Source organism: Heloderma suspectum, chromosome 2 (genome assembly GCF_057233095.1).
Source record: "Heloderma suspectum isolate Gila_16-S chromosome 2, 16-S_ref, whole genome shotgun sequence".
Lineage (NCBI taxonomy): Eukaryota > Metazoa > Chordata > Lepidosauria > Squamata > Helodermatidae > Heloderma > Heloderma suspectum.
This window is the reverse complement of record NC_139459.1, coordinates 133,611,540-133,636,212: the sequence shown is the minus strand read 5'-3', so window position 1 is coordinate 133,636,212 and position 24,673 is coordinate 133,611,540. Positions and strand designations below refer to the sequence as shown.

Sequence of the window (24,673 nt, the reverse complement as noted above, 5' to 3'; positions counted from 1 at the left end):
AAGGAAAGGGAGTGGCATTGTCTGGATGTAAAGGGGATACTTATTTTCTACACTGGCAGGACTCAGAGGTGTCAGGAAATGGAGTCTATATTCTTATCCTTCTGACAGGGCTTGAGGGGGAAGAAGGTTTTCAGTTCCATCAATGGATGTAGGCTACAGAAAATTGCATTTGCTAGGCATATAGGGCTACAGGATGTTTACCCCTCAGCAGAGTTACAGCCCATTCCCTAAGGGGAACCGCAACCTCAGTGGTTTACAGGTCTTGTCCCTCCAGCAATTTAATGTGAAATCACATGGAAATCTCTACATATCTTTATTATACATTATCACATTGATGCTTACTCATCCGCAGATGCAACTTTTTGGAGGACTGTTTTGCACAAGGTGGTTTCAGTTTGAGAATGTGCCTTTCCCGCCTTGAGGATGGGCTACTTTTCTAGACTTCAAAAGTCAAATACTGCTCCACCCCAGAACCACCCTATTCGTAATTGTCATATCAAACAGAACAGGACAAACATTGTTCTGTGTTGATACACCACTCCTAGAAGGATGGGGAAAATTAGAGAGAAGTATAAAGTTTGAATTTTTCTACGATTTGAATTTTTTTGGAAATGTTTTTGATTGAAACATCTATTAATCTAGTATGATTTGACATTCACCATCATTCTTAATTATAACTTAATTTAATACACAGGCAAACCGCTGGATAAGAAATAAAGAAACAAAAAGTGGTTTAAAGATAATTAAGCTTACTGACTCTGGTTTCCTGCGTACTCTGGAGAATGCTATTCGTCTGGGCTTGCCTGTTCTTCTAGAAGAGGTTTGGATCTTTTTGTGTCAAAATATGTTAATCTTGTATCTCTTTTTCCTTTTATATAGCTGTTAGACATAATCCACAGGCTCTGATTGCCTGCCCAGAGCCTTGCATGTGCAGGCACTGCCTTGTTGCCTTCGATGAGAAGCAAAGTTGTGGCACACTCTTCTCATATAGGATTATGGAAAGCCCATGTAAGTGAGGGGCACTGAATCATGGCTGCTCAGTTTAATAGATCTACAGTGCATCCAGTGCATTTAAAGTGCATCCTATACCTGTCTATTCAGAAGTAAGACCCATTGAGTTCAATGGGGCTTACTCCCAGGTATAGGGTTACAGCCTTAAAATATAATATTAGTAATGATTTCCACAGAGCACTGTCAGTTTTGGCTGTCTTTGACTAACTACTTGAAAGAAAGCCATAATAGTTTCATTTTAAAATGCAAACTACGCACTAGCTTTAGAAGCAAATTTCAAAGAGAAGTCATCTTTATGTTTCTTTATCATCAAATCTGAAGTAAAGAGGAGGGAGACAGCACTTCTGTGCAATCTATATAGCAGCAGATCCATGAAGAGCTCTAGGTCTTAGAGTCCTTGCTTGTTTTCAGCTCCACTGATTAATCAGATGCAGATTTTATACTGTGATTGAAAATTACACACATTGACTGATAAATTAAAGCTAGAAGCCATACTTCTGAAACTATTATTTTGTTGGTTCTTTATTTTTATTGTCATTGGGAAAGTTTGAATGTACTCCATGATAACACTACTTTGTAATGTGCAAGCAGGGATACAAAAATCCAGTAACCTAGTAGCTATCATCCACCTAAAAAATTGGAGCTGGCAACTGGATTGTTAAAGGCAGCAGGAAGCAGATTTCTCCTCTTCCATGTGTATTACTGTTTGTAAGATCTGGCCCCCACCTCATCTTTACATTCCATTTGGATTCTTCAATGGCTTCTGCCTCTGCTCTCCATAAACCTTCTTCTTAGTCCATCTGACTCGTAAGACCCCTTGTTGCACCACCATCCCTAACTACATTCACACGAGCTAGGGAGAAGTTTTAGAAACAGTATATAAAGGGACTGTGCCTAAGCTTGATCTCATTCAGGTCACAGATATTCCAAACCCGATCAGACAAACTCAGGGAGTGCATAGCTCCTTTGTTGCCAAGACTCAGAAGCTTCCCTGACCTGCATTTTATGGGCTAGCTCAGGGACTGAACATTTCCCTGGACCTTTAATGGTTAGCCTCTGAGCTGTAATTAGTATCCAGAACTTTTGATTTCCGTGCTATCTGCTGAAGCAAGAGAGGCATGCAGCCTGACAAATAGTTGTGTGTGCTGGGTGTATTGCAGAAGGCATGGATATAGGAATGGAGAATGGAAGAGCAGGAAAGGTGTGCCAAAGTGTATAGAGAAGGGTCAAGGGAGGGACTGAAGAAAAGATAGCATAGAGTCAAGAGATCATAAAGACGGACGCTGAGAGGAAAGAGCAGAAGGCAACAAAGATTGATCAATAGAGTGCAAATCATGTGGAGTGGCAGGTTTAAAAGGAGACCAGGTTATGGTCAGAGAGAGAGAGGTCAGACAGACCAGTACTTCAGATGGAATAAAGGATGTGACCTGAGCAGTGACTTAAATGGGACAAAGAGAAGATAAAGACAAAGAAAGCAAGAAGTTACAGAAACCAGAAAGCTCATCATTGAGGAAATGGAAGCCTCAAGAAAAAGGACAGGAGATTGAGAATGGAGGGTTGGAAAGGGGGCAGTGGCAGATCATGATGAAATAAGGGGAGGGCAGGGGAGAGATGACTGAAGGTGATGAAAAACGGACAAGAGGAAACCCTCACCAGTGCACCCATCAGGATTTGGAGTATGGCAGCAAGGCTGGCAGTATCCTAATTAACTTTCATCAAAGCGCCTAAAAATTTGATGCTGACAACTAGAAATCTGAAGTATCCTGCCACGTGCAGGACTGGAACCAAAAATGTTGGCAGCCAGGAATTCAATTTTTTTTAACAAACAGGTTCTTTTTTAAAGTCTAGAAGTGTGGTTTGTGATTATCTGGTTATTCATTACTTTGAAAGACAGCTAAGCAATACATTAAATAAATATCTAAGTTCTATCATATGAAATGTATTTCGTGTGTGTGTGTGTGTAAAGTGGTTTTACATAATTCTCTCTATACACACACACAACACACACACCACACACACACACACACACACATATATATATATATATATATATATATTTGCATGTATATTTTGCGAGATATATATATCTTGCAAAATACAAGGCCTAATTGTTAAAGAACTAGAATTAATTGTAACAAAAAGAACTATAGCCATTTCCTACCATTTTTGCCTTTCTCTGCAATCTGTGATGATTGGTTATCCGATTTTAAGATGATACATTTTAGATTTTTAAATTTTGTGTTATGTATTATATACTTTTGCTTACAACAGTGGCCTTTCACTGATGTGATTATTTAATATCTGAAAATCTACAAAGGGTTCTGGTGTGGCTGCTGAAACCCTTGTTTCTACCAAACTACCAAGCAGAGAGCATTTGAAGCCTTCATTATATGCTTGGTTGTTGACATCTTAGTCATAATTAGGATGTATATATAACATTTTGATTGTTCAAAGTACTTCACATAATCATTTCAATAAGCCTTACAGCAGCTCTATATGGCAGGCAGTATTATTGCCTCCATATTGCAGTGGGGCTAAGCCTGAAACAGCTTGCTGAAGACTACCTAGTCAGCTCATAGCTGAGGTGAGATTTGTGCTGGGCACTTCCCAAGCCTGACAGCTTACGGTCTTCGCTGCTATTCTGCATCAAGCTCATGATGGGGATTGTTTACATACATATTCTGATTGACCATTTTTATCATGGAGACATTTTCAGAAACTTCCTGGGCTACAACTGGGAATCCCCTCCTCTGTTTGCAGCTTGCCCCATGTGGTGAGCCACCTCAACTCTGACTCGGCTTGGTCTCCCAGCTCTGAGTCCCTGGCATAACACTCAGTAACCCTCTGACAGCTGCCTCTGGCTCAACTTTGACAGATATTAAGTAGCGTTGACATTTCAACTGCTTTTTTCGCTGTACTGTAAAGAAGTAGTGCTAACCAAACATCTATAATGAGCATGAATTTTAGGGTATACTCATAATTTCGTGAGATTAGAATAGAACCTAGTGTTGCTATTGCATTATTTCAGTTATCCTTAAATTTACTCTCTTGTTAAATTCCTAAGACATAAAGGTTTAGATACACTGCTGCACATTTATGTATGTATTTATTATTTATTTGTTACATTTATATCATGCCTTTCCTCCAAGGAGCCCAAGATAGCATACATGATCCTCCTCCTCTCCATTTTATCCTCATAATAACCCTGTGAGGTAGGTTAGGCTGAGAGTCAGTGACCAGGTTCGCACAATCCTGCAGCTTGTTGTGGCTTATTTAAGCCATGATGAATTGTGGCACCCATGGGCATCATCTTGAAAATTCAAGCTACAACCATGGCTTGTTGTGTTGTTTGAACACCACAGGGATGTGTTGTGAGAGGGTTAAACAAAGCTCACATAACTCTAATACAGGCAATGGATTCTGCAAGGGTTGTTTAACTCTCACACAACTCACCCCCGCCGGGTTCAGACAACACAACAAGCTGTGGTCACAGCTTGAATATTCAAAATGGCTGACGGCATGCGCCATAACCCACCGTGGTTTAAATAAGTTACAGTGGGTTATTTGGTCATCCAAACTGGCTGAGAGACTGACCCAAAGTCACTCAATGAACTTCTTGGCCGAGTGGGGACTACAACCCAGGCTCTTAACTCCCAGTCCAACACTCTAACTACTAAGGTCATTGGCTTTTGCATGTGGAAGGTGTCTTCCACTCATAGAAGAGCTGCTTTACTTTAGAAAAATGAAACTAAATCAAAAGTTATTCTTCCATTTGCACAAACATGATAACTACTATAGAAGTTATGTATTATAGAACTGGACAAACACTTATGCAAGCTCTTGCACATATATTTGTAGAACAGAACTACCAGCTATTTTCCTCCTGCTCACAGTTCTTTGGACCCAATCCATAGACATGTTTGTGCAAAAAAAAATTAACAATTAATCCTATATGTTATTCAAAAGGCAGGAAATGGAGAAGAACAAGAGAATATTATTCTTACTAGACACAACAGGTACTTATGAGTCTGTGCGCTTTAACTGAAGTATTTTTGATAACCATAAGATGTAAAATGCATCACATATGTTTTCCTCATTTTAATAGCTTAGAGAAACACTTGACCCAGCTCTGGAACCCATTCTTTTGAAGCAAACTTTTGTTTCGGGTGGAAGACTGCTCATTCGCCTTGGAGATTCTGACATAGATTATGACAAAAACTTTAGGTTCTACATGACAACAAAAATGCCAAATCCACACTACTTGCCTGAGGTATAATGTTACGCTTACGATGTATGCACAGTTACCTTGGAGTAATCCTCTCTGAATTCAGTTTGGCTTACTTTTGAGCAAACATGCATAGGATTGCACTGTACGAGTTTCAAAGGGGGCATGCATTTACTTGGGATTAAGTTCCATTGGGGACCGCGGTGGTTTAGTGGTTAAGACGCTGAACTGCAGACCAGAAGGCAGCAGGACAGCAGTTCGAGACCCTAGTGCCGCATGACGGAGTGAGCTCCCATCTTCAGTCCCAGCTCCTGCCAACCTAGCAGTTCAAAAGCAAGAAATTGCAAGTAGATAAATAAGTACCGCTTTGGTGGGAAAGGTAACAGTGTCCCGTGCACCTCGGTGTTCAGTCATGCCGGCCATATGACCACGGAAGCATCTTCGGACCACGCTGGCTTTTACCTTTTTTTTACCTTTTTAAGTTCCATTAAGCCCAGTGAGACATACTGGTCAGTAAAGATTCATATGATTGCACTGAGACTGTTATCTTCAAGCATATTAATATATTTCCTTTAAAAAGAATTTGAGAATACATACTAGTCATATAAAATGTCATTCCTGCCCAAAACACGTCAGGATATTTTATTTGGGGGATTTTTATAATTCAGCTGCTTTTGAATGGCCCTAAGGTCATAATTTAATTTTGGATTTTTTTCATATAAAATATATTTTGGCATTGAAGCCACTTTTCTCTTGTGTTTCTTCTACAGGTCTGTATCAAAGTAACAATAATCAATTTCACTGTTACCAGATCTGGCCTGGAAGATCAACTGCTAAGGTGTGTTGTTTTTAATTTCATCTGTTTAATTTCATTTTAAAATGTCAACAGAATGTGTTGGGAGCCTTACCTTGTAAACCTGGGGTCTCCAAGTGGTGCCCATGGGCACCAGTGTACCTGCAGAGACCACACTCAGCATGCATCATGCTCCCTGCCCCATCTTATTTTAATTTTTTTAAAGATTTTTAAAGAAAGGAAATTTAACTGGGGGACTGGCATGCTGCAGTGCAAAGTGTTATTCTCTAGCACCATCCTTATTTCCACAAATACCTCTAGGCCCCAACTAAGGATGCTGATTGCATCTCTGTATGAGTCGCTATTCTAGACTTGCCTCCTTTCAATCTGGAAGCATAAACATACAAGGTGGGCTTGTTTTCAAAAATAAATATGAAACGTACTTTCAATTTTAATTCAGAAAAAAGGTGTGCCTCAACTATTAGAAGTTTGGGAACATTACACTTCAGCATTAAAATACAGTTTTCCAGATGTTATTCTTGGAAGCAGTTATGTAAGACATAGAATAATTTTGTAGATGTTTGCAATGTTATATGTAGCGGGTTTGATTTCCACATCATTGACCCCTATCAGAACTCAGTAGGTGTTGGATACATAATATTGTTTATATTAAAGAAACATGGCAAACTTGCCAAGAGACCTCCAAGCTATAGGACCATACATGCTTTAGGAAAAAACAACAACAGAAAGACATTCAGTACAAGCGAGTAGAGTCAAGTGTAATTTGCTGCTTTGAGGAGTTCTGGTTAAGTCAGTTCATCATGAGTATAATGTTATGATATGGTTCTCTGTAGATATGCTTGCTGAGGCTCAGGGGCATTGCTAGGTTCTTCTATATATGTGTGTGGGGGGGTATGCATGTGGTGTGCTTGCATGTGTATATAGATTACATACATACATAAGAAGTGTGCACTGACCCCCCACCCCACTTCAACTCACACCCCTATTCAACGTTTTGAAAAACATCCCACTTCTGCTCTGGCCAATTTGTAGTTGGTCCACTTCAGCTCAGCACCAAACCTGAGTAAAGGTTTTGAAAAACGAGTGTTTATACTTCCTGCTGACTACTATGGGAAATTAGAAAAAAAAACCTGTAACTTTTTTCTCTTGGTCAGAACTGGATGATAATTTCAGGCATAGAGCCACCTAGAAGGGGATTACACCTGCCCAATGTCAGAAAAATAAGTGCAGGAATATATGTTGATTTCCTTCTAAAGGGAACTGCCAATAACATTTTTATTACTTGGAAGAATTGGATAAAATGTTCAGGGTTCATTGCCCCATCGGAGCAGATAATGTCTGCCAAATATCAGAATGATCACCTTTGGGGGTGGTGGTGCAAGGGTGGCTTTGACATTTTGAGGTCTCCAAAAGAGGACATACTTATCTCCCTATTTTCCTTGTGGACCATTGTTCTGAAAATTACAGAGAGCCTAGAGTTGTCCCTAGGTAAGAAACCAGCAAAGTTTCAGAAGGATAGGTGCAGCAGTTCATGTGGAAGGTGAGTTGTCCAGTTTGGGGGAGGGTGCAATTTGCTTTGCCTTCCCTTCATCCCTTCCCCAATAGCTTTTGGGTAAGTTTGTATGAAAATGCACAGGTCATTAGAGGTGTCCCCCAGGCAAGAAACCTGCAAAGTTGCTGAAGGATATACATGCATGCAAATTTAGAATTACTAGAATTTATTTACATTTCACCAATGTTAGCAGCAGGGGGACGTGGGTGGGAAGGTGCTATTGCACTCATGTCCTGTTCGTGGGTTTCCTGTGGGCATCTGGTTGGCCACTGTGTGAACAGAATGCTGGACTAAACAGATCTTGGTCTGATGCAGCACGGCTCTTCTTATGTTCTTAAATAGAGAGTGCCTCTGAGCATGTGCAGAATGTTTTTCTTTCACCATTGGGCACTTAGATTCTCCCCTACCAATTCTATTCCCCTCCATGCAACCATCCCTCCTCATCCTACCATCCTCCCGCAACTCTTCATAAAAACATGTCTTGTTTCATGCAACTCCTCTCTACCTCCTCCTTGTTATGCACAAGCTCTCATTGTATCTTCCTCCCCATAACTTCATTTGTGCCAAGACTTCACCTGGACTCAGCCAAGGAGTCTGTTTTCAAAACCAGGGTTAAGTTATGGAGAAACTCTGAACATGTACCAATCGCCTTTCCCTCACCACAGAAGCCAGAATTCGTGCAAAATTTAAAAACACACGCACACAAATGACAAAATATGCATAGGACTGAGCTGAAAGGGTAGTCAATTCATTAGACGGAATTGGACAGGCACTGTATTAAGCCTGCAGTACCATGCTCACAACTCAGGACTTATTTCTGAGTAAACATGCAGAACGTCAGGGTGCAAACCTCCCTGCAAAAGTAAGCTGTGCTGGAATCCTATGCACACTTCCCTGAGGGTAAGCCTCATTCAACATAATGGGGCTTCTAAGTACATAGGGTTGCATAGATTAGCAGGATTTATCTCCCCTCCACTTAAAAAACAAACCCCAAACTCCTATTTTTATTAAAGCTTTCTGTTCATAGGAACATAGGAAGCTGCCTTATACTGAGTCAGACCCTGGGTCCATCTAGCTCAGTATTGTCAACACTGACTGGCAGTAGCAGCTTTCCAGGGTTTCTGGCCAGATTCTTTCCTAGCCCTACCTGGAGATGCTGGGGATTGAACCTGCGACCTTCTGCATACCAAACATGTGCTCTACCACTGAGCTACAGCCCTTCCTATTGCTGGATAATGGCAACTGACAAACAAAACAGCCCCAGATTTGCTTCTCTGCAACCATATGAGCCCGCTTTTCTCAAAGACTTGAGTGAGAAGGAGAAAAACCAACCCTCTTGTCTGTTTGTATAAAGTCAAATACAATTCAGAACTTCTCTTGCCCACCGAAGATAATTCTCTTTAAGAATTCCCCAAGATATGCTCTGGGTGGAATAAAGAAGAGAACAAAAGGACAGGATAGGGGAAGGAAGAAGAAAAGAAGAATGGTGATTTGAAATGCACAGGGGGTGGGGTGGGTAGAGAGAATTCCCTAAGCCAAGTGGCTCCTTTCAGAGAGGTAGTACTTCAGAGAAATTTAGGAGGCTGTGGAGGGTTTGTAAGGATTGCACGTACTTACATTAACTTTACGAGGTTGTAGCAGCCATATTGGGGTTCAGACTAAGTAGCCTCATGTAGTCTCATGCTTCAAGTTCTTGCTGAGCTCTTGCTCTCTGAAATATATGTTTGTAAGCTGACGAGACACAGGAATTTCTTATCATGTCAACAAAGGCTAAGGTCATAGTGATATGTATATCATGTTCTCTGCTGTTCTCTGCTTATCATGGCTACCCTATAACCCATTTCTTGTATTATAAACAATGGCGCTAGGAGAAGAAATGTTGAGGACTGCAACCCCACACGGGAGGGAGAGGAGGAGCCGTTTCATATGTGTCATAATGTCTATAAAAGCAATGTGTTAATGTGCCTCAGGGCTTTTGGCTCTTTGGAAGTGTTAAAGTGTTAAAGAGGGCCCCGCCTTTAGGAGAAAGGCCACTGGGCAGAAAAAAAGAGGGCCCCGCCTTATGAAGAAGGTCAGTGTTAGTATATGTATACAAAAGGTGACCCACCCGATTGGGGGTGGAAGGGGGGACTTGATCACTCCCCCGAGCAGGCACTAATACTCAGCAAGGCGCTGAGGAAACTGCTTCGCTGTAGTGGAAAAGTGGGAAAGTGAGTGGCAGGGACATATGAATGAAGTGGTGAAATTGATGATTGTGTGAGTGGCTACTGCGGTTTCTGTTGCATACCGTTGACTATCCGGGTGCCCAGGCCAGTAGCAAAGTGCGTGGTGTAAAAATTCCTCTTGTGCCGGTCAGTGAGACCCCTTACTCGCTGACCAATCCCCTTCCCTCTTTGTGTCCATCTTCATCTTAAGTGGGAGGCTATGGGAAGTGGGGGAATCAAGACTTGCACCCCTTTGAGATGTATGTTAAAAAAAAAAGGAAAAATATTTTTTTTTAAAGGATTCAGAATAGAGAGAGGAGACAGCAAAAAGCTCAAGGCCGAGCTGAGAGAGAGAGAAAAAAAACACAAGATCTGAGGCTGTTAATTAGAGAAATGTTGCAGGACAGCCTGGCTTTTAACAAAGCGTGGGAGTGTGAGGCCGAAGAAGTAGCCGTTAGCCTAGTGCACCGGGAGGGGGGGCAAGAGAATTGCCCACAACGTTCTGATTTGTGCAACATCATCACCTCGCCTAATTAAGATGAAATCCCTAAGAAATGGAAACTGAAAATGAAGACCCAAAAGATAAAGGCGCAAAATAGAATAAAGGTAAAGAATCACCCCCAGGGCACAGGCTAGACCCCTCTTCGAGTAGAAAGTGTGCCATAAGACTGTCCCAAGGCAGAATAAAGCGGAAAGACCACGATGAAGATCTCTGTCAAAGTAGCTGTGTTTAGCTTTGAACTGTCTTAGAATTTCATAGAGCCTGTAGACCATCAGCTATATGATTTCTGAAGAGCGTAACCGTTAAGCTTTGGCCGTGGGATTCCCTGCAATGAAGAAATCTCACTAATTTAAGTGTCCAGTGTTAGACTGTCTGAGTGTGTGTGCTGAAGAGACCAAGAAACCAGACAGCATGTTCCTGGCCAAGCCAAAATCACGCTACTACCATGCTCCTGGAAGCTGCAATAAACTGTGTAAGCTGGAAGACCCAACCTGATTGAGAAGAAAAAAAGATATTGGAGTAACTGTCTTAAAAAAACAGTGAAATCTGTGTAGCTAGCTAGCTGACACTGTCAGTAATGTTACAACTTTAAATTAAGACTGTTTTCCTGTTTGTATCACCCCAGCGAAGAAAGCTGACCCGAGTTATTTGTTGCCCATGCCAAAGCAAAGATTTGGCTGCCCTGTACCTCATCGTGTCCTGTTTTAAGCTTGGGATTTACAAATACAAACAAACTGTGAAGCTTGCCTTTGAAGTCCTGCAAATCACCCCACTGCCTCCCCGAAGAAGATTAATGGCTGCCTGAAAAATGCAAGTATAAGGTGATGCCCATCACCCCCCAGCGTCCTGAGTTTCGGCACTTTGCTTTCGTGTACCAAGTTGAAGGGGAAGAGAAGAAAAGAGGTGTGTGTGTGTGTGTGTGTGTGAGAGAGAGAGAGAGAGATTGTAAATCCCTGGCTAGCTTGTCTAGTGATAAATAGCCCCGAGAGCTTCCCCCCTTTTCACAGTGCTGTAAGGCTTTTCATAAACTTGAACTCTCATTGCTGTAGACTGTGTGTCTGTGTTGTAGTCAGCTCAGTGTACAACAGGCTGAGTTGATCTATGACTTTTAAATTTCCTTCTGCTAGAACTCATGCAGCATAAAGTTGCCAATGCAAAAATGGTGACCTAAAACTCTTTGCGTGTGTGAGTATGCCCATCCCTTGATTTTGATGAGCCCTGAGCATGCAGCCAGAGGAGCAGTATAATTGCTGGATCTGCTCCATCATGCCTTACCATGCAAAAAGTGTTTTCCATTCATTGTGTTAAATTGCAAAAAAAGTTTGTTGTGTATATTTTATGATTTCTTAGATATCATAAAATATATGTGACATTTGCAGATTAGTGTTAGTTGCAACTCCAAATGATACTGAGTGTGGTTCCCAATAGATGACAAGAGAAAAGACAAAGACAAGTAGAGAAAGACAGAGACAAGTAGAGAAAGACAGAGACAAGTAGAAAAGACAGAGAAATAGAGAAAGTGGCAGACAGATAGAGAAAGGGGGGGGGGAAGAAGAAAGAAAAGGCAAGAGGCAAAGAGAAAGAACATTTGTAGAGAAGAAGCGTGGCCATAGTTGCCCCCAGGGTGAATTAAAAGCAGCTGATTATAGACTTATTACCTGGGGGTAAAGTAGCCACAATAATGTAATAGTTCTTTAAGATGAAACAAATGTAACTAGAAGGAGAAGAGCCTATCCCAAATGTGCATCATTGGGGCTAGTGTAGGGCAGAAAAGTTTAAGTAAGTGAGTTTAACTTGAAAAAGACAAATGAAGAGATAAGGCTGGTGCATAGAGAAGAAAGTTTTATATAAAAAGTTTGAAACATGATCTGCAATACAGGCAGATCAGCAAGAAAAAGAAAGCAAAAGAAAGAGAGAGATTTCTCTTTCCATACTAATAAGTAAAAGTGTTATCAAGCACTTTGCCTGGGAAGCGAAGTTTGTTTACAGGAAGCTGTGCCTGAGAACCAAACACTTCTAGCCTATGCTGAAAATGCTTGCTAGTGTTGTGCTGCCTCATGGGTAAGATGTATTTTATAAAACCCATTTAGCCCAATAGTTCGTGGTTCAGAGAAGCTGTCTGATCCAACAATTAGGTACGCCTGTGTGCTGTAAGTTACCCAATAAAATCTCCTTGTAAGTAACCCCCCCCCCCGCTGGAATCCCAAAACACAAGCGGGGCTAGAGCGCCTCACCCAGTATCAAACCCTGCTGTTAGAAGCCATGAAGGCAAGTATGAAGAAGTCAGTTAATATGACCAAGGTGTCTAAAGTGCTGCAAGGTGCCACCGAGGCCCCAGAGTGTACTTAGAGCGTCTTTTAGATGCCTATCGCCAGTATACCCCCCTCGACCCAGAGGCCCAAGAAGATGTGGACGAAAAAATGAAAGAAGACCCAGCAGAGGCAGAGGATTCTTAAGAAAGAACCAGTGTGCCCAGTGTGGACAAGATGGACATTGGTAGCATGAATGCCCAAATAAAATAAATCAAATACAAAAAGGAGAAAACCAAAAGAGCCAGAACGGGCGAGAGAGAAGACAGCTTGAGAGGGGCCATGACATTGACTGTGAGGGGCCGTGACATTGACTTCATAATTGACATCGCATCAAGAGCAAGCAGATGCTAGCCATAAACAAGAAGTCCAAACACTGGGCAAAGTTCTTCAAGCCCAGCGTCGCTTTGTCTTAGAAAATAAGCCCCCAATTCCCATCACAGAAGTTCATCCTTTCCAACCAAGAGATGAAGTTAAAAAGTGGAAAAATGACCCTTTAACTCCCAAGTGGAGAAGACCAAAAACTGTTATACTTTCCACCCCCACAGCTGTGAAAGTAGCTGGAGTTAAACCCTGGATACATTGGACACGAGTCAAGAGAGGAAGGGGGGGGAGTGGACTGTGACCAGAAATCCTAAAAATCCTTTAAAATTATTCTGAAAAAGCAGTAAGAAGACTCAGGCTAGACCTTACTGTGGGCACACCGGGAGACTGTCCACCCTGCATACGGTCAGACCTGCAACAGGAGAAAATTGAAGAAGGGGACTAGACCCTACTGCAGCTAGCCAGATGAATAGCTGCCCAGCGTACGGTCAGATCCCAAAGAAGATCAAATATGCATGTTGTAGTGTTAGTGGTGCTGTATTATAGTTCCTTAATAAGGTGTGAAAAAGGGGGGTCTGTCCCTGGAGGGGGAAGTCTGTCCCAGCGATTCGCTGATAATTACTGGCTTCACTTGGCTAACATCACTGGAGTAAAGCATCGTTCATCCTAATTCTACCAGTGTTGTTCATAGAGATACTGTTATGCCTTTGCATTCCTTGTCTTATGCGCTGTTTAACCAATCTGTTTTATGTCTCGGCTGGTAAAACTGCCGTCCTCTACGCTCTAATAGCCCAACAAGAGGTTAAGTGATATGTATGTTATAAAAAGTTTTGTATTGTGCTTTGCAGACTGTTATGAGCATTCGCTTATCAGAAATGCTATAAGTGTAATAAAATTATGCATTTAAGGGGGGAATGTAGCAGCCATATCGGGGGTCAGACTAAGTAGCCTCATGCAGTCTCATGCTTCAAGTTCTTGCTGAGCTCTTGCTCTCTGAAATATATGTTTGTAAGCTGACGAGACACAGGAATTTCTTATCATGTCAACAAAGGCTAAGGTCATAGTGATATGTATATCATGTTCTCTGCTGTTCTCTGCTTATCATGGCTACCCTATAACCCATTTCTTGTATTATAAACAATGGTGCTAGGAGAAGAAATGTTGAGGACTGCAACCCCACACAGGAGGGAGAGGAGGAGCCGTTTCATATGTGTCATAATGTCTATAAAAACAATGTGTTAATGTGCCTCGGGGCTTTTGGCTCTTTGGAAGTGATTCCAGCCTTAAGCCCGCGCGTTAAGTAAAGAAAAACTCTTTTTCCTTCACTCCGTGGTCTCTCTGACTCTGAGTTCTGCAACAGTTCTGCGACTCTGAGGTGGCTGAGGGCTTTTTCTAGCTTTTTAAAACTGTAGAACCTATTTAAAAGCCTCAACAGTTCCTCGATCATGACACCGCATAGTCCTAGCCCTCCTTTTGGAATAATTTGAGTCCTACAGCTGTTTAGGAGAAATTAAAGCAGGAGGGGGGGAGTTTGTGGAGGCTGATTGGATCCTTTGCTGTACTGAAGCTACTAAACTTCTTCAGAAGCCAAAGGTTCCAGTTTGGGGCAGTAAAATCAGATGCAGTGTGAAATACCAGTATTTTACATGGAGCTCTTTCTTCCCTTCCTTCTCCCTCTTCAAAATTTCATTGCAAGCAAGCTTGCAACAGTGGGCATGTAAGAACAAAAAAATAGAGGGAGAGAGGTTTTTTGCACCTCAAAAAAACCCTACACCAGAGATTAGGGATAGTGACCTCATAGTCACTTTAAATACATTCTGATTAGGATCTCTAGTCCTCTGTGTGGCTAGACAGTTTCTACTTTTTGTTTTAGCCTTTGAGAAAAGGAAACTTTACACATGGGTACCACAAAAGCCACTGGACCTAACTGTCTGAACTTTGGCAGGCTCAGTCAGCTCCATAGGGGCTGCCAGGTCCCCAAATTCTATGCACGTATGTGGAAGCACAAAAAAATATATAGCTCTTTACTATGACAGATTTTCTTGAAAAAGCAAATTTTACCTGTGTCTAGCACAAAAGCCACTGGACCTAACTGTCTGAACTTTGGCAGGCTCAGTCAGTTGCATAGGGGCTGTTAGGTCCTCAAATTCCATGCATGTATGTGGAAGTACAAAAAAATATATAGCTGTTTGCTTTGACAGATTTTCTTGAAAATAGCAAATTTTAGCTGTGACTAGCACAAAAGCCACTGGAACTAACTACCTGAAATTGGGCAGGTTCAATCACATCCATGGGGGCTACAAGTTCTCCAAATGTCATGTATAAGCTAAAAAAGTTATGGCTGTTTCTGTTTTCCAATGCAATTTCTGTTTTCCAATGCAAGTCAATGGGAAAATGTTAAAAAATGGTCATTAGGACAGCTCAAAAGATCCCGGGTCCGTGCCCAGGTGGGCCACTCCTTAACGACACTCCTACTGGGGCTGTGATTCTAATTCAGTGTCTTGCACTATACTGCCCATGCAATGAAGTAACTGGGAAGAATTCATACAGCTACATGAGATATTCTCACTTTATTTGTTTTAATGTGAAATGGAATGGACATGCAAAATATCTAGGCCTAGCAACCTAGAATGGAAATCTTACGATTTCAACAATTGTTCAGATAATTTTTTTAATTAAATAGAAATTTTTAAAAGTGCATCCAATGAACCTGAAAGTATTTTTTTTAAAGAAAATAATATCTTTTATCTATCTGTTTGTTTCTCACCTTTTTCTAAAATGAAATACAAGGCATCTTAAATGTTAAAACAATAATTAAACAATAACAGTGGTGGTGATTACACATGCGCTTAGATATATGTAAAAGGTGAAAGATTTATACAATCTGAAGAGAAACCAGAATTAAGAATTTCTTGGGAATATTATATCTGGGTTGCAACCTCCATGTGATTTGAGAAATACTTGTTACCTACCTGCTGTCTGATCAAGATAATCAAGTGACCTAGCAGGTTGCATTTTTGCCTTAGCACCTTCAAAATGTTGTGCTGAAGCCGTGACAGCTGTCACAGTTAACTGTAAACATTCCTCTCCACCAAGAATATCTTTAAAAAGGATGCAACTTCCAATTAATGAAGGTGGGTTCGGTTTTCCGGATCTAGCTATGTACCATTGGGCCTATTTGCTGACCTCTACTAAATTTTGGTCTTTTCCACTCAAATTAGATTTTCCTCCATGGTCACTATTGGAATCTTCTTGTCTGGAGCCTCTCTTTAAATGGATGGCATTAGGTTCTCGGCATATTAAGGTAGACAGAGCTCCTCCCACAATTTTGGGAAGTCTGTCTCTAAAATGTTAACCTAAAATTCAAAAGAAATGGAACTTAGAATAGGGCTTCTTTGGTAGATGGCAGTGCTCAAGGTGGGAATCTTATTGGAGAAAATGCTCCATGGTGTAATCAGCACCCTTTGGGGCTTTGAAATTCAAAACCAGCACCTTGAATTGCTCCTGGAAATAAACTGTTAATCAATGCAGATGCTTTAATGTTGGTGTCATATGACACATGTCTTAGATCAGCTTAGAAAAAAAAACACCCTAAGGCTACAGCAAACATCCAAAAGAGCCCAGTGAGGTGGTAACAGAATGCTGAGTGTCTGTTAGGAGGTGGTAAATAGAAAGCAAGGGGCAGGAGGGGAAACAGAATGGAGTATTCTGAAAGAAGGTCTGGCTGGCTGGCTGCCTGATACACTGAAGAGAAGCATTCCACACTGCAACATTTTGTTGCAGGCCCCACTTATATAAAAAACCTAGGTTATGTGATTATTGTAATGTGCTCTTTGAAGACAGTTTGAATACTTCCACTGGTAAATAATGCTGCTGTTTGACTACAGACGTTTCTAAGACAGCCTTCCCAAACCTGGTACCCTCCAGATGTTTTGGATTTCAACTCCCATCAACTCCAGTCAGCATTGCCAGTGGTATGGAATGCTAGGAGTTGTAGCCCAAAATATCTGGAAGGCCAAGGTTGGGAAAGGCTGCTCTAAGTAATGGAATTGTTCTCTCTACCCTTTTTATATCTATGTGTCACTTTCTCTGCCCTTCTTTTACAGCTTCGCCATTCCATTCCCCTTCTCACCCAGTTTTCTGTCCCCCTGTCCAACCTTCAGCCAGCATTCTGTGCCCATGCTTACTCCTCTGTGGGCTGTTTTGGGGGTCCCCCTGCCCATAGAGATTCCCCCCCCCCAAGATTATTTGCATTTCTGCAAACCTCATGGTTCCCCCCAGTCAGCTGACACCTCCCTGTTGTGTATGGCTGTTGCTGTTTTGACTGCATAAGCAGACACACTCTCTCCTGAAAAGCAGAAATAGACTATATAAGGTGATTATTTGGCACACTGCATAGAAAGTTAAAACATTAAAGGTATAACATTGGTGTTCATTTTATTAACTATACCTTTAACTTTTTGTTCTAGTGATGTTGTGCGACTAGAGAGGCCTGAACTAGAGGAACAAAGAACCCAGCTCATTGTGAGAATCAATGCTGATAAGAATCAACTGAAAGCCATTGAAGACAAAATTCTAAAAATGCTTTTTACATCAGAAGGGAATATTCTAGACAAGGAAGAACTCATCAACACACTTCAAGAATCAAAGGCAGGAGGCATTTTTTAAAATAGAGGATTAAATCTAGACTTAACCATGCTTAGAGTAGATCCATTGAAATCAGTGGGACAAGCTAGTCCTAACTAACTTTAGTTTCAGTTTTTTTCATTGGGTCTGTCTAAGCAAGACTAAGTCTGGATCCAAACCATATTGTTATGATTAAAAATTACTTACAGATCTGGGAGTGTGTGTGAAATAGTACAGAAAGGAAATACTTTTTAACGTGTATGTTCTCATCTTGAGTTTTGTGCATTCTCCCTCTCTCTAGTCCAGATGAACCAATTTATCTTCTACACTAGGGCTTTTGCCTCTGCAGTACATGTGGGGGTGGCAGACAGTGGGCAGTATCCAGTGCTGTCATTCTGTTAGTACAAATGATGTTGAGCTAGCAGAAACTAGGTTCTGAACTATGCTCAAGAGAAGAATCCAACTAAAGTTTGCCCAAGCATGGTTGCACAAGCAGTTGTGAATTATGCTTGTGCAACCCATTGCGCATAACTCCTGTGCAGCCCATTGTGCAACCTGTTGTGCAACCTGCTGCGCATAGCTCTTGTGCAGCCGGTTGCACAACCACTTGTGCAAGCATAATGGGAAACCAGTTGTGAGACAAAAAGATTCAGTGGAGCTCTGCTAGCAATATTTGAGTTTTCAGAATGACGCTGTTGGATACTGCCCAGAGTCTCCTGCCGATTCCCACTATCCTGCCTTGTGAATTCTTCAGTTACTTCTGTTCCATAAAGAATTGACTTTCTCACTGTTATGGCCTGGTTGGCAGTGGTTACGAGCTGTGTAAGGCTTTATAAGTTAAAACCAGCACCTTGAATCAGGCTCAGAAACATATAGGGAGCCAATGCAAGTGGGCCAGAGTTGGTCTTATATCTTTGGACCTTCTGGTCCCTGTTATCAATCTGGCAGCTGCATTTTGCATGAGCTGCAGCTTCTGAACCGTCTTCAAAGGCAGCCCCGCATAGAGCGCATGGCATTAATCTAACTTGGAGATTACCAGAGCATAGACAACTGAAGCCAGGTTATCCCTGTCCAGATAGGGGCGTAGCTGGGCCACCAACCAAAGCTGGTAGAAGGCACTCTGTGCCACTGAGGCCACCTGAGCCTCAAGTGACAAGGATGGTTCTAGGAGAATCGCCAAGCTATAAACCTGCTTCTTCAGGGGGAGCGCAACCCCATCCAGAACAGTTCGAGCACCCTCCATCCGGTCAGAAGAACCATCTACTAACAGCATCTCAGTCTTGTCTGGATTGAGTTTCAGTTTATTAACCCTCATCTAGTCCATTGTTGCAGCCAGGCACCGTTTTAGCACATCTGCAGTCTCACCTGATGAAGATGAAAAGAAGTAGAGCTGTGTGTCATCAGCATACTGATGACAGTGCACTCCAAATCTCCGGATGACTGTACTCAGTGCTTTCATGTAGATGTTGAATAGCATGGGGGACAGAACGGACCCCAGTGGAACCCCCATATTGGAGAATCCATGGGGCTGAGCAATGTTCCCCAAGCACCACCTTCTGGAGCCAACCCTCCTAGTAGGAGTGAAATCACTGCAACACAGTACCTCCCACTCCCAGCTCAGACAGTCGTCCCAGAAGGATACCATGGTCGCTGGTATTGAAAGCTGCTGAGAGAGCAAGGAGGATCAACAAGGTCACGCTCCCCCTGTCTTTTTCCCGACATAGGTCATTATACAGGGCAAGCAAGGCCGTTTCTGTGCCAAAGTTCAGCCTGAACCCTGACTGAAATGGATCCAGATAATTAGTCTCATCCAAGAGTGACTGGCTTACAACCAACTGCTCAAGGACCTTGCCCAGGAATGGAACATTTGCCACCAACCTGTAATTATTAAGATTTTCTGGGTCCAAGGAGGATTTCTTCAGGAGTGCTGTCACTACCCCTCTTTTGGGTGGCCTGGGACCACTGCCTTGCACAGAGAGGCATTAATCACTTCGCTGGCCCAGCTGGCTGTTCCCTCCCTGCTAGTTTTTATTAGCTGAGAGGGGCAAGGATCCAGTATGGAAGTGGTTACACGAACCTGTCCAAGCACCTTGTCCACGTCCTCGAGCTGTAATGCATTATTCTGTTTTTCAGTTTGATTATTATTGAGGGAGAGGGGTTTTCCTACTTTTCCAGTACAGGTCTGGAAGACAGGGATATCTCTCTCCTTGGAGGAGAATCCCTACTGACCCAAGGAGGAGGGGCTTTCCCAAAGGATGAACGAATTAGAATGCCCTCCAGCTCCTAGAAAACAGGACGTCACTGTCAAAAAATCCTTTTTTGTTTGTTCTCAGGCTAAATATTGAATAAGAAGTGGAGAAGTGGAACTATAATAAAAGTTGCAGGGTGTGAGCTTCTGTTCAGGATACTCCATTCCATTCCCCCTCCCATCCTGTTTTCCATTGTTACCCCCACTCAGGCCTCACTGGACAGTTTGGGTTTTCCTCTACTAAGGGTTTTTTCCGCAAAAAAAGATTCTTTGTACTTCTGCAACCCTTGGGTTTCCCCAAGCCTACTGATATCTCCCTCTTGTGTGTGAATGATGCTGTTTTGTCTACCTATGGTCTAGCCCACAGAGAACTGAGCTTGCTGTTAGTATATATGGCAAGTGGGACCTGCAACAAAATGTTGCACTATGGAGTGCTCCTTGTTCTGGATTCCAGCCGCTCCACTCCATTCCATTCCCCCTCTTGCAACAGTCAGCATTCTGTGGCTACTGAATATGCTAGTCCTTATTTGGCTTTTTTGGGGTCTCCCACTTGGTAGGGATTTTTCCCCCTCTAGATTTTTTGACTACATAAGCAATGGCACTCATAGCCTGAACACTGGAAACACATGGAATTCTAGCTACGACCTTCTCTTCTTTAGAGCAACTCCATTCCATTCCCCCTCCCCCCTGGTTTTCTTTCTTGGTTTCTTATTTTCTGTAGTCTGCCCCATCCCAAAGGTTCAGGGGATGTAACTATGCTAATTATTCTGCCCCTACCTCTGGCCACCAAAAACCAGTTTGAAAATATACATCACTTCTGGGGCAGTCAGCAAGAATACCTGTTTGTGTCCTTGTGTAGCAGATTTGATGCAAAGATAGTTGGTGTACTTAAGAGAATGTTCCCAGCTAATCTTGTGGAGCCTAGTGGTAGAGATGGTCTCTAGAATCATAGAATAGTAGGGTTGGAAGGGGCCTACAAGACCATCGAGTCCAGCCCCCTGCTCAATGCAGGAATCCAAGTTAGAGCATCCCTGACAGATGGCTGTCCAGCCTCATCTTGAATGCCTCCAGTGTGGGAGAGCCCATGACCTCCCTAGGTAACTGGTTCCATTGTCGTATTGCTCTAGCAGTCAGGAAGTTTTTCCTGATGTTCAGCTGGAATCTGGCTTCCTGTAGCTTGAGCCCATTATTCTGTGTTCTGCAGTCTGGGATGATCGAGAAGAGATCCTGGCCTTCCTCTCTGACAACCTTTCTAGTACTTGAAGAGCACTATCATATCTCCCCTCAGTCTTCTCTTCTCAAGGCTAAACATGCCCAGTTCTTTCAGTCTCTCTTCATAGGGCTTTGTTTCCAGTCCCCTGATCATCTTTGTTGCCCTCCTCTGAACCCTCTCCAGTTTGTCTGCATCCTTCTTAAAGTGTGGTGCCCAGAACTGGACACAGTACTCCAGATGAGGCCTAACCAGTGCTGAGTAGAGGGGAACTAGTACTTCCCGTGATTTGGAAGCTATGCTTCTACTAATGCAGCCCAAAATAGCATTTGCCTTTTTTGCAGCCACATCACATTGTTGTCTCTTAGGTATCCTGGATCCAGGCTGCTTAGGACTTTATCTTCTTTGGGGGCCCTAATGTCTTTAAAGAATCATTCATCATAGAGATTCCTCATGAGAGTTGCTGTAGCTTAGTGGCTAGGCGCACAAACTATGAATCACCAAGTTCCTGATTTGAATCTCACCTCTGCCATGTACTCACTAGGTGGTCTTAGGCAAGTCAATATGTAGGCGATGTGATGTGCATGACATGTCACTCCAAACCACAATAAATGATCAGCAATCGTGCATTGAGTTTAGAAATGTTAAAATAATATTTTTTTTTATCAACAAACAGATTTTAAAATGTGAAACATTTTGGCATAAAATGCCACTGAGCCACTTGCGCTCAGCCTCAGTCTCCACATTTACATTATGGGAGATAATAGTACTGACTCCCCTAACAGGATTGTTGTAAGGACTACAAAGAAATAATGCATGTGAAGTGCTTTAAACACTTAACAGTGCTATGCAAATCTTAAGTATTAGTGTTGTTGTTATTCCAAATATATTTCCAAATATTAGAGCAATTTTTCCTTCTGACTGTGAGAACTTTGTTCCACGTGCTTGAGCCACTCAGTTTCATATTGATTATTTGAAATTTATGTTTTTAGGTTACATCTGGTGCCATTAAAGTAAGGCTTGTAGAAGCAGAAACTACAGAAGAAAAGATAAACACAGCTCGTGAAAAATATCGTCCTGTTGCCACTCGAGGATCGGTTATGTATTTTGTGATTGCAAGTCTGTCAGAGATTGATCCAATGTATCAGTTTTCCTTAAAGTATTTCAAACAGGTTTGGTTCTTTTTTTCTCTTTCTCTCTCCTCTTTTTTTTAAAGTAATTTCAAATTTGCATTCTCCAAATCACAAGCAATCATATATTCCTAAGGCTGCAAACCTCCATACAGCTATAAACCTGAAATCGATATCTAAGATTCAAAGAGCTAGTTTAGATATCCAGTGGTTACTTTTTTCCCCCTTGAAGAACAGACATACACACACACACACACCATGGCATATCATGAATTGCATTTCAAACTCCACTCAGTTTTAATAATGGTTTGTCATGTGTCATGGGTGTTTACTGTTTGAGAACACAAAGCACAGAACCTGTTGTGAAGTTCTTTGGATCCTGGCTATTGTGCTCTGCATTTTCTGATGGGCTGCTGCCATATACTGGCAATAGAAATGTTAAACTTTCCATTTTGAAAGGCTATAAATGTGGTTTATTTAAGTGTTAAATGCAAACTGAACATTATTTTTATTATTTCAAGAAATAATCAGTTTAATTTATTGCTCCACAGTTAATAAATCTGAAATACTTGTAAATACTTTTTAAAGAATTCTAACTGTCAGTTTGGGCACAATATTCTATTATGTGTTCATAATTAAGTGGCCAGCTAGCTACACACTGCATGGCAAGGAGCCAAGTTATTATAAGTATTGTTGTTATTTTATCATTTCAATAGTACTTCAGGGTTCAAAGTACCTTACAAATCCTCGCATAATTTGTTTCCAACAACACTGTGTGGGAGGCTGGCGGGATGCCAGGTTGTTCCTCAAAGCCAATCTTAAGTCTTCAGCTGAGCTGACAATCCTGTCTGCCTCCTACTACCTGAGTGCCAAATCTGAAGATGACTGGCAGGAAGCAAAGTTATATTAGCATTCATACATACGTTGGAGTAATCAGAATACAAATACATGAAGAAATACTAATCTCCATTAATTCCCTTACTGTTGGTCGTGTTTTGGCTATTAGACAGACTCTACTAGTGTGAGCTGTGAGTGAGGAAGCCCCTAGCTCAAAGCTTGCTTCAGTTACGAACTCACTAAGTGGCCTTAGGAAAGCCATTGTCTCTCAGAACCCCCACCCCTTCACCCCAACTATATGGGAATCATACTAGGGATGCTCTAAATGTTGTTGGGTAAATATTTTCAGTACAAAAAGGGGGTCTTTTGGTGTTCAGGGTTTTTCTTACATTTTTGCATGCAGTTCACTGCTCCTCTGAGCAGCTGCTTTAATGCTATATTTTTGTTTTCCCGTGGGGCTGTTCCTTCCTCACAACATGTTCCCATTGTGAATCCCATTTGTTGTTGTTGTTGTTGTTCAGTCGTTCAGTCGTGTCCGACTCTTCGTGACCCCATGGACCATAGCACGCCAGGCCTTCCTGTCCTGCGCTCTCTCCCGGAGCGTGCTCAAGTTCATATTCATTGCATCCGTGATGCTATCTAGCCATCTCATCCTCTGCTGTCCCCTTCTCCTTTTGCCTTCAGTCTTTCCCAGCATCAGGGTCTTTTCCAGGGAGTTTTCTCTTCGCATTAGGTGGCCAAAATATTGGAGCTTCAGCTTCATTATCTGTCCTTCCAATGAGCACTCAGGGTTGATTTCCTTTAGGATGGACTGATTTGACCTCCTTGCAGTCCAGGGGACTCGTAAGAGTCTTCTCCAGCACCACAGTTCGAAAGCATCAATTCTTCGGCGCTCAGCCTTCCTTATAGTCCAGCTCTCACAGCCATACATTACTACTGGGAAAACCATAGCTTTGATTAGACGGACCTTTGTTGGCAAGGTGATGTCTCTGCTTCTTACTATGCTGTCTAGGTTGGCCATAGCTTTCCTCCCAAGGAGCAAGCGTCTTTTAATTTCATGGCTACAGTCACCGTCTCCGGTGATCTTGGAGCCCAAGAAAGTAAAATCTGTCACTGCTTCCATTTCTTCCCCTTCTATATGCCAGGAAGTGATGGGGCCAGATGCCATGATCTTCGTTTTTTTAATGTTTAGTTTCAAACCAGCTTTTGCACTCTCCTCTTTCACCCTCAACAAGAGGCTCTTGAGATCCTCTTCGCTTTCTGCCATTAGGGTGGTATCGTCTGCATATCGGAGGTTGTTGATAATTCTCCCGGCAATCTTAATTCCGACCTCTGATTCATCCAACCCGGCATTTCTCATGATGTACTCTGCATATAAGTTAAATAAGCAGGGTGACAATATGCAGCCTTGTCGTACTCCTTTCCCAATTTTGAACCAATCGGTTGTTCGATGTCTGGTTCTTACTGTTGCTTCTTGACCTTCGTACAGGTTTCTCAGGAGACAGGTAAGGTGGTCTGGTACTCCCATCACTTTAAGAATTTGCCACAGTTTGTTGTGATCCACACAATCAAAGGCTTTAGCGTAGTCAATGAAGCAGAAATAGACATTTTTCTGGAATTCTCTTGCTTTCTCCATGATGCAGCGAATGTTGGCGATTTGATCTCTAGTTCCTCTGCCTCT

General features: G+C 42.1%; 1 protein-coding gene across 1 annotated transcript in view; it reads left to right on the top strand.

Moving 5' to 3' along the window:
• The window catches only part of DNAH6 (dynein axonemal heavy chain 6), a 246,436-nt gene that overhangs the window by 141,884 nt on the left and 79,879 nt on the right, over positions 1 to 24,673 (top strand). Inside the window, exons 56-60 of the mRNA XM_084834830.1 lie at positions 695 to 820; positions 5,117 to 5,281; positions 6,007 to 6,074; positions 17,411 to 17,591; positions 22,018 to 22,197. Coding sequence (XP_084690956.1) covers positions 695 to 820; positions 5,117 to 5,281; positions 6,007 to 6,074; positions 17,411 to 17,591; positions 22,018 to 22,197 — 720 coding nt within the window. The remainder of the gene's footprint in view (positions 1 to 694; positions 821 to 5,116; positions 5,282 to 6,006; positions 6,075 to 17,410; positions 17,592 to 22,017; positions 22,198 to 24,673) is intronic.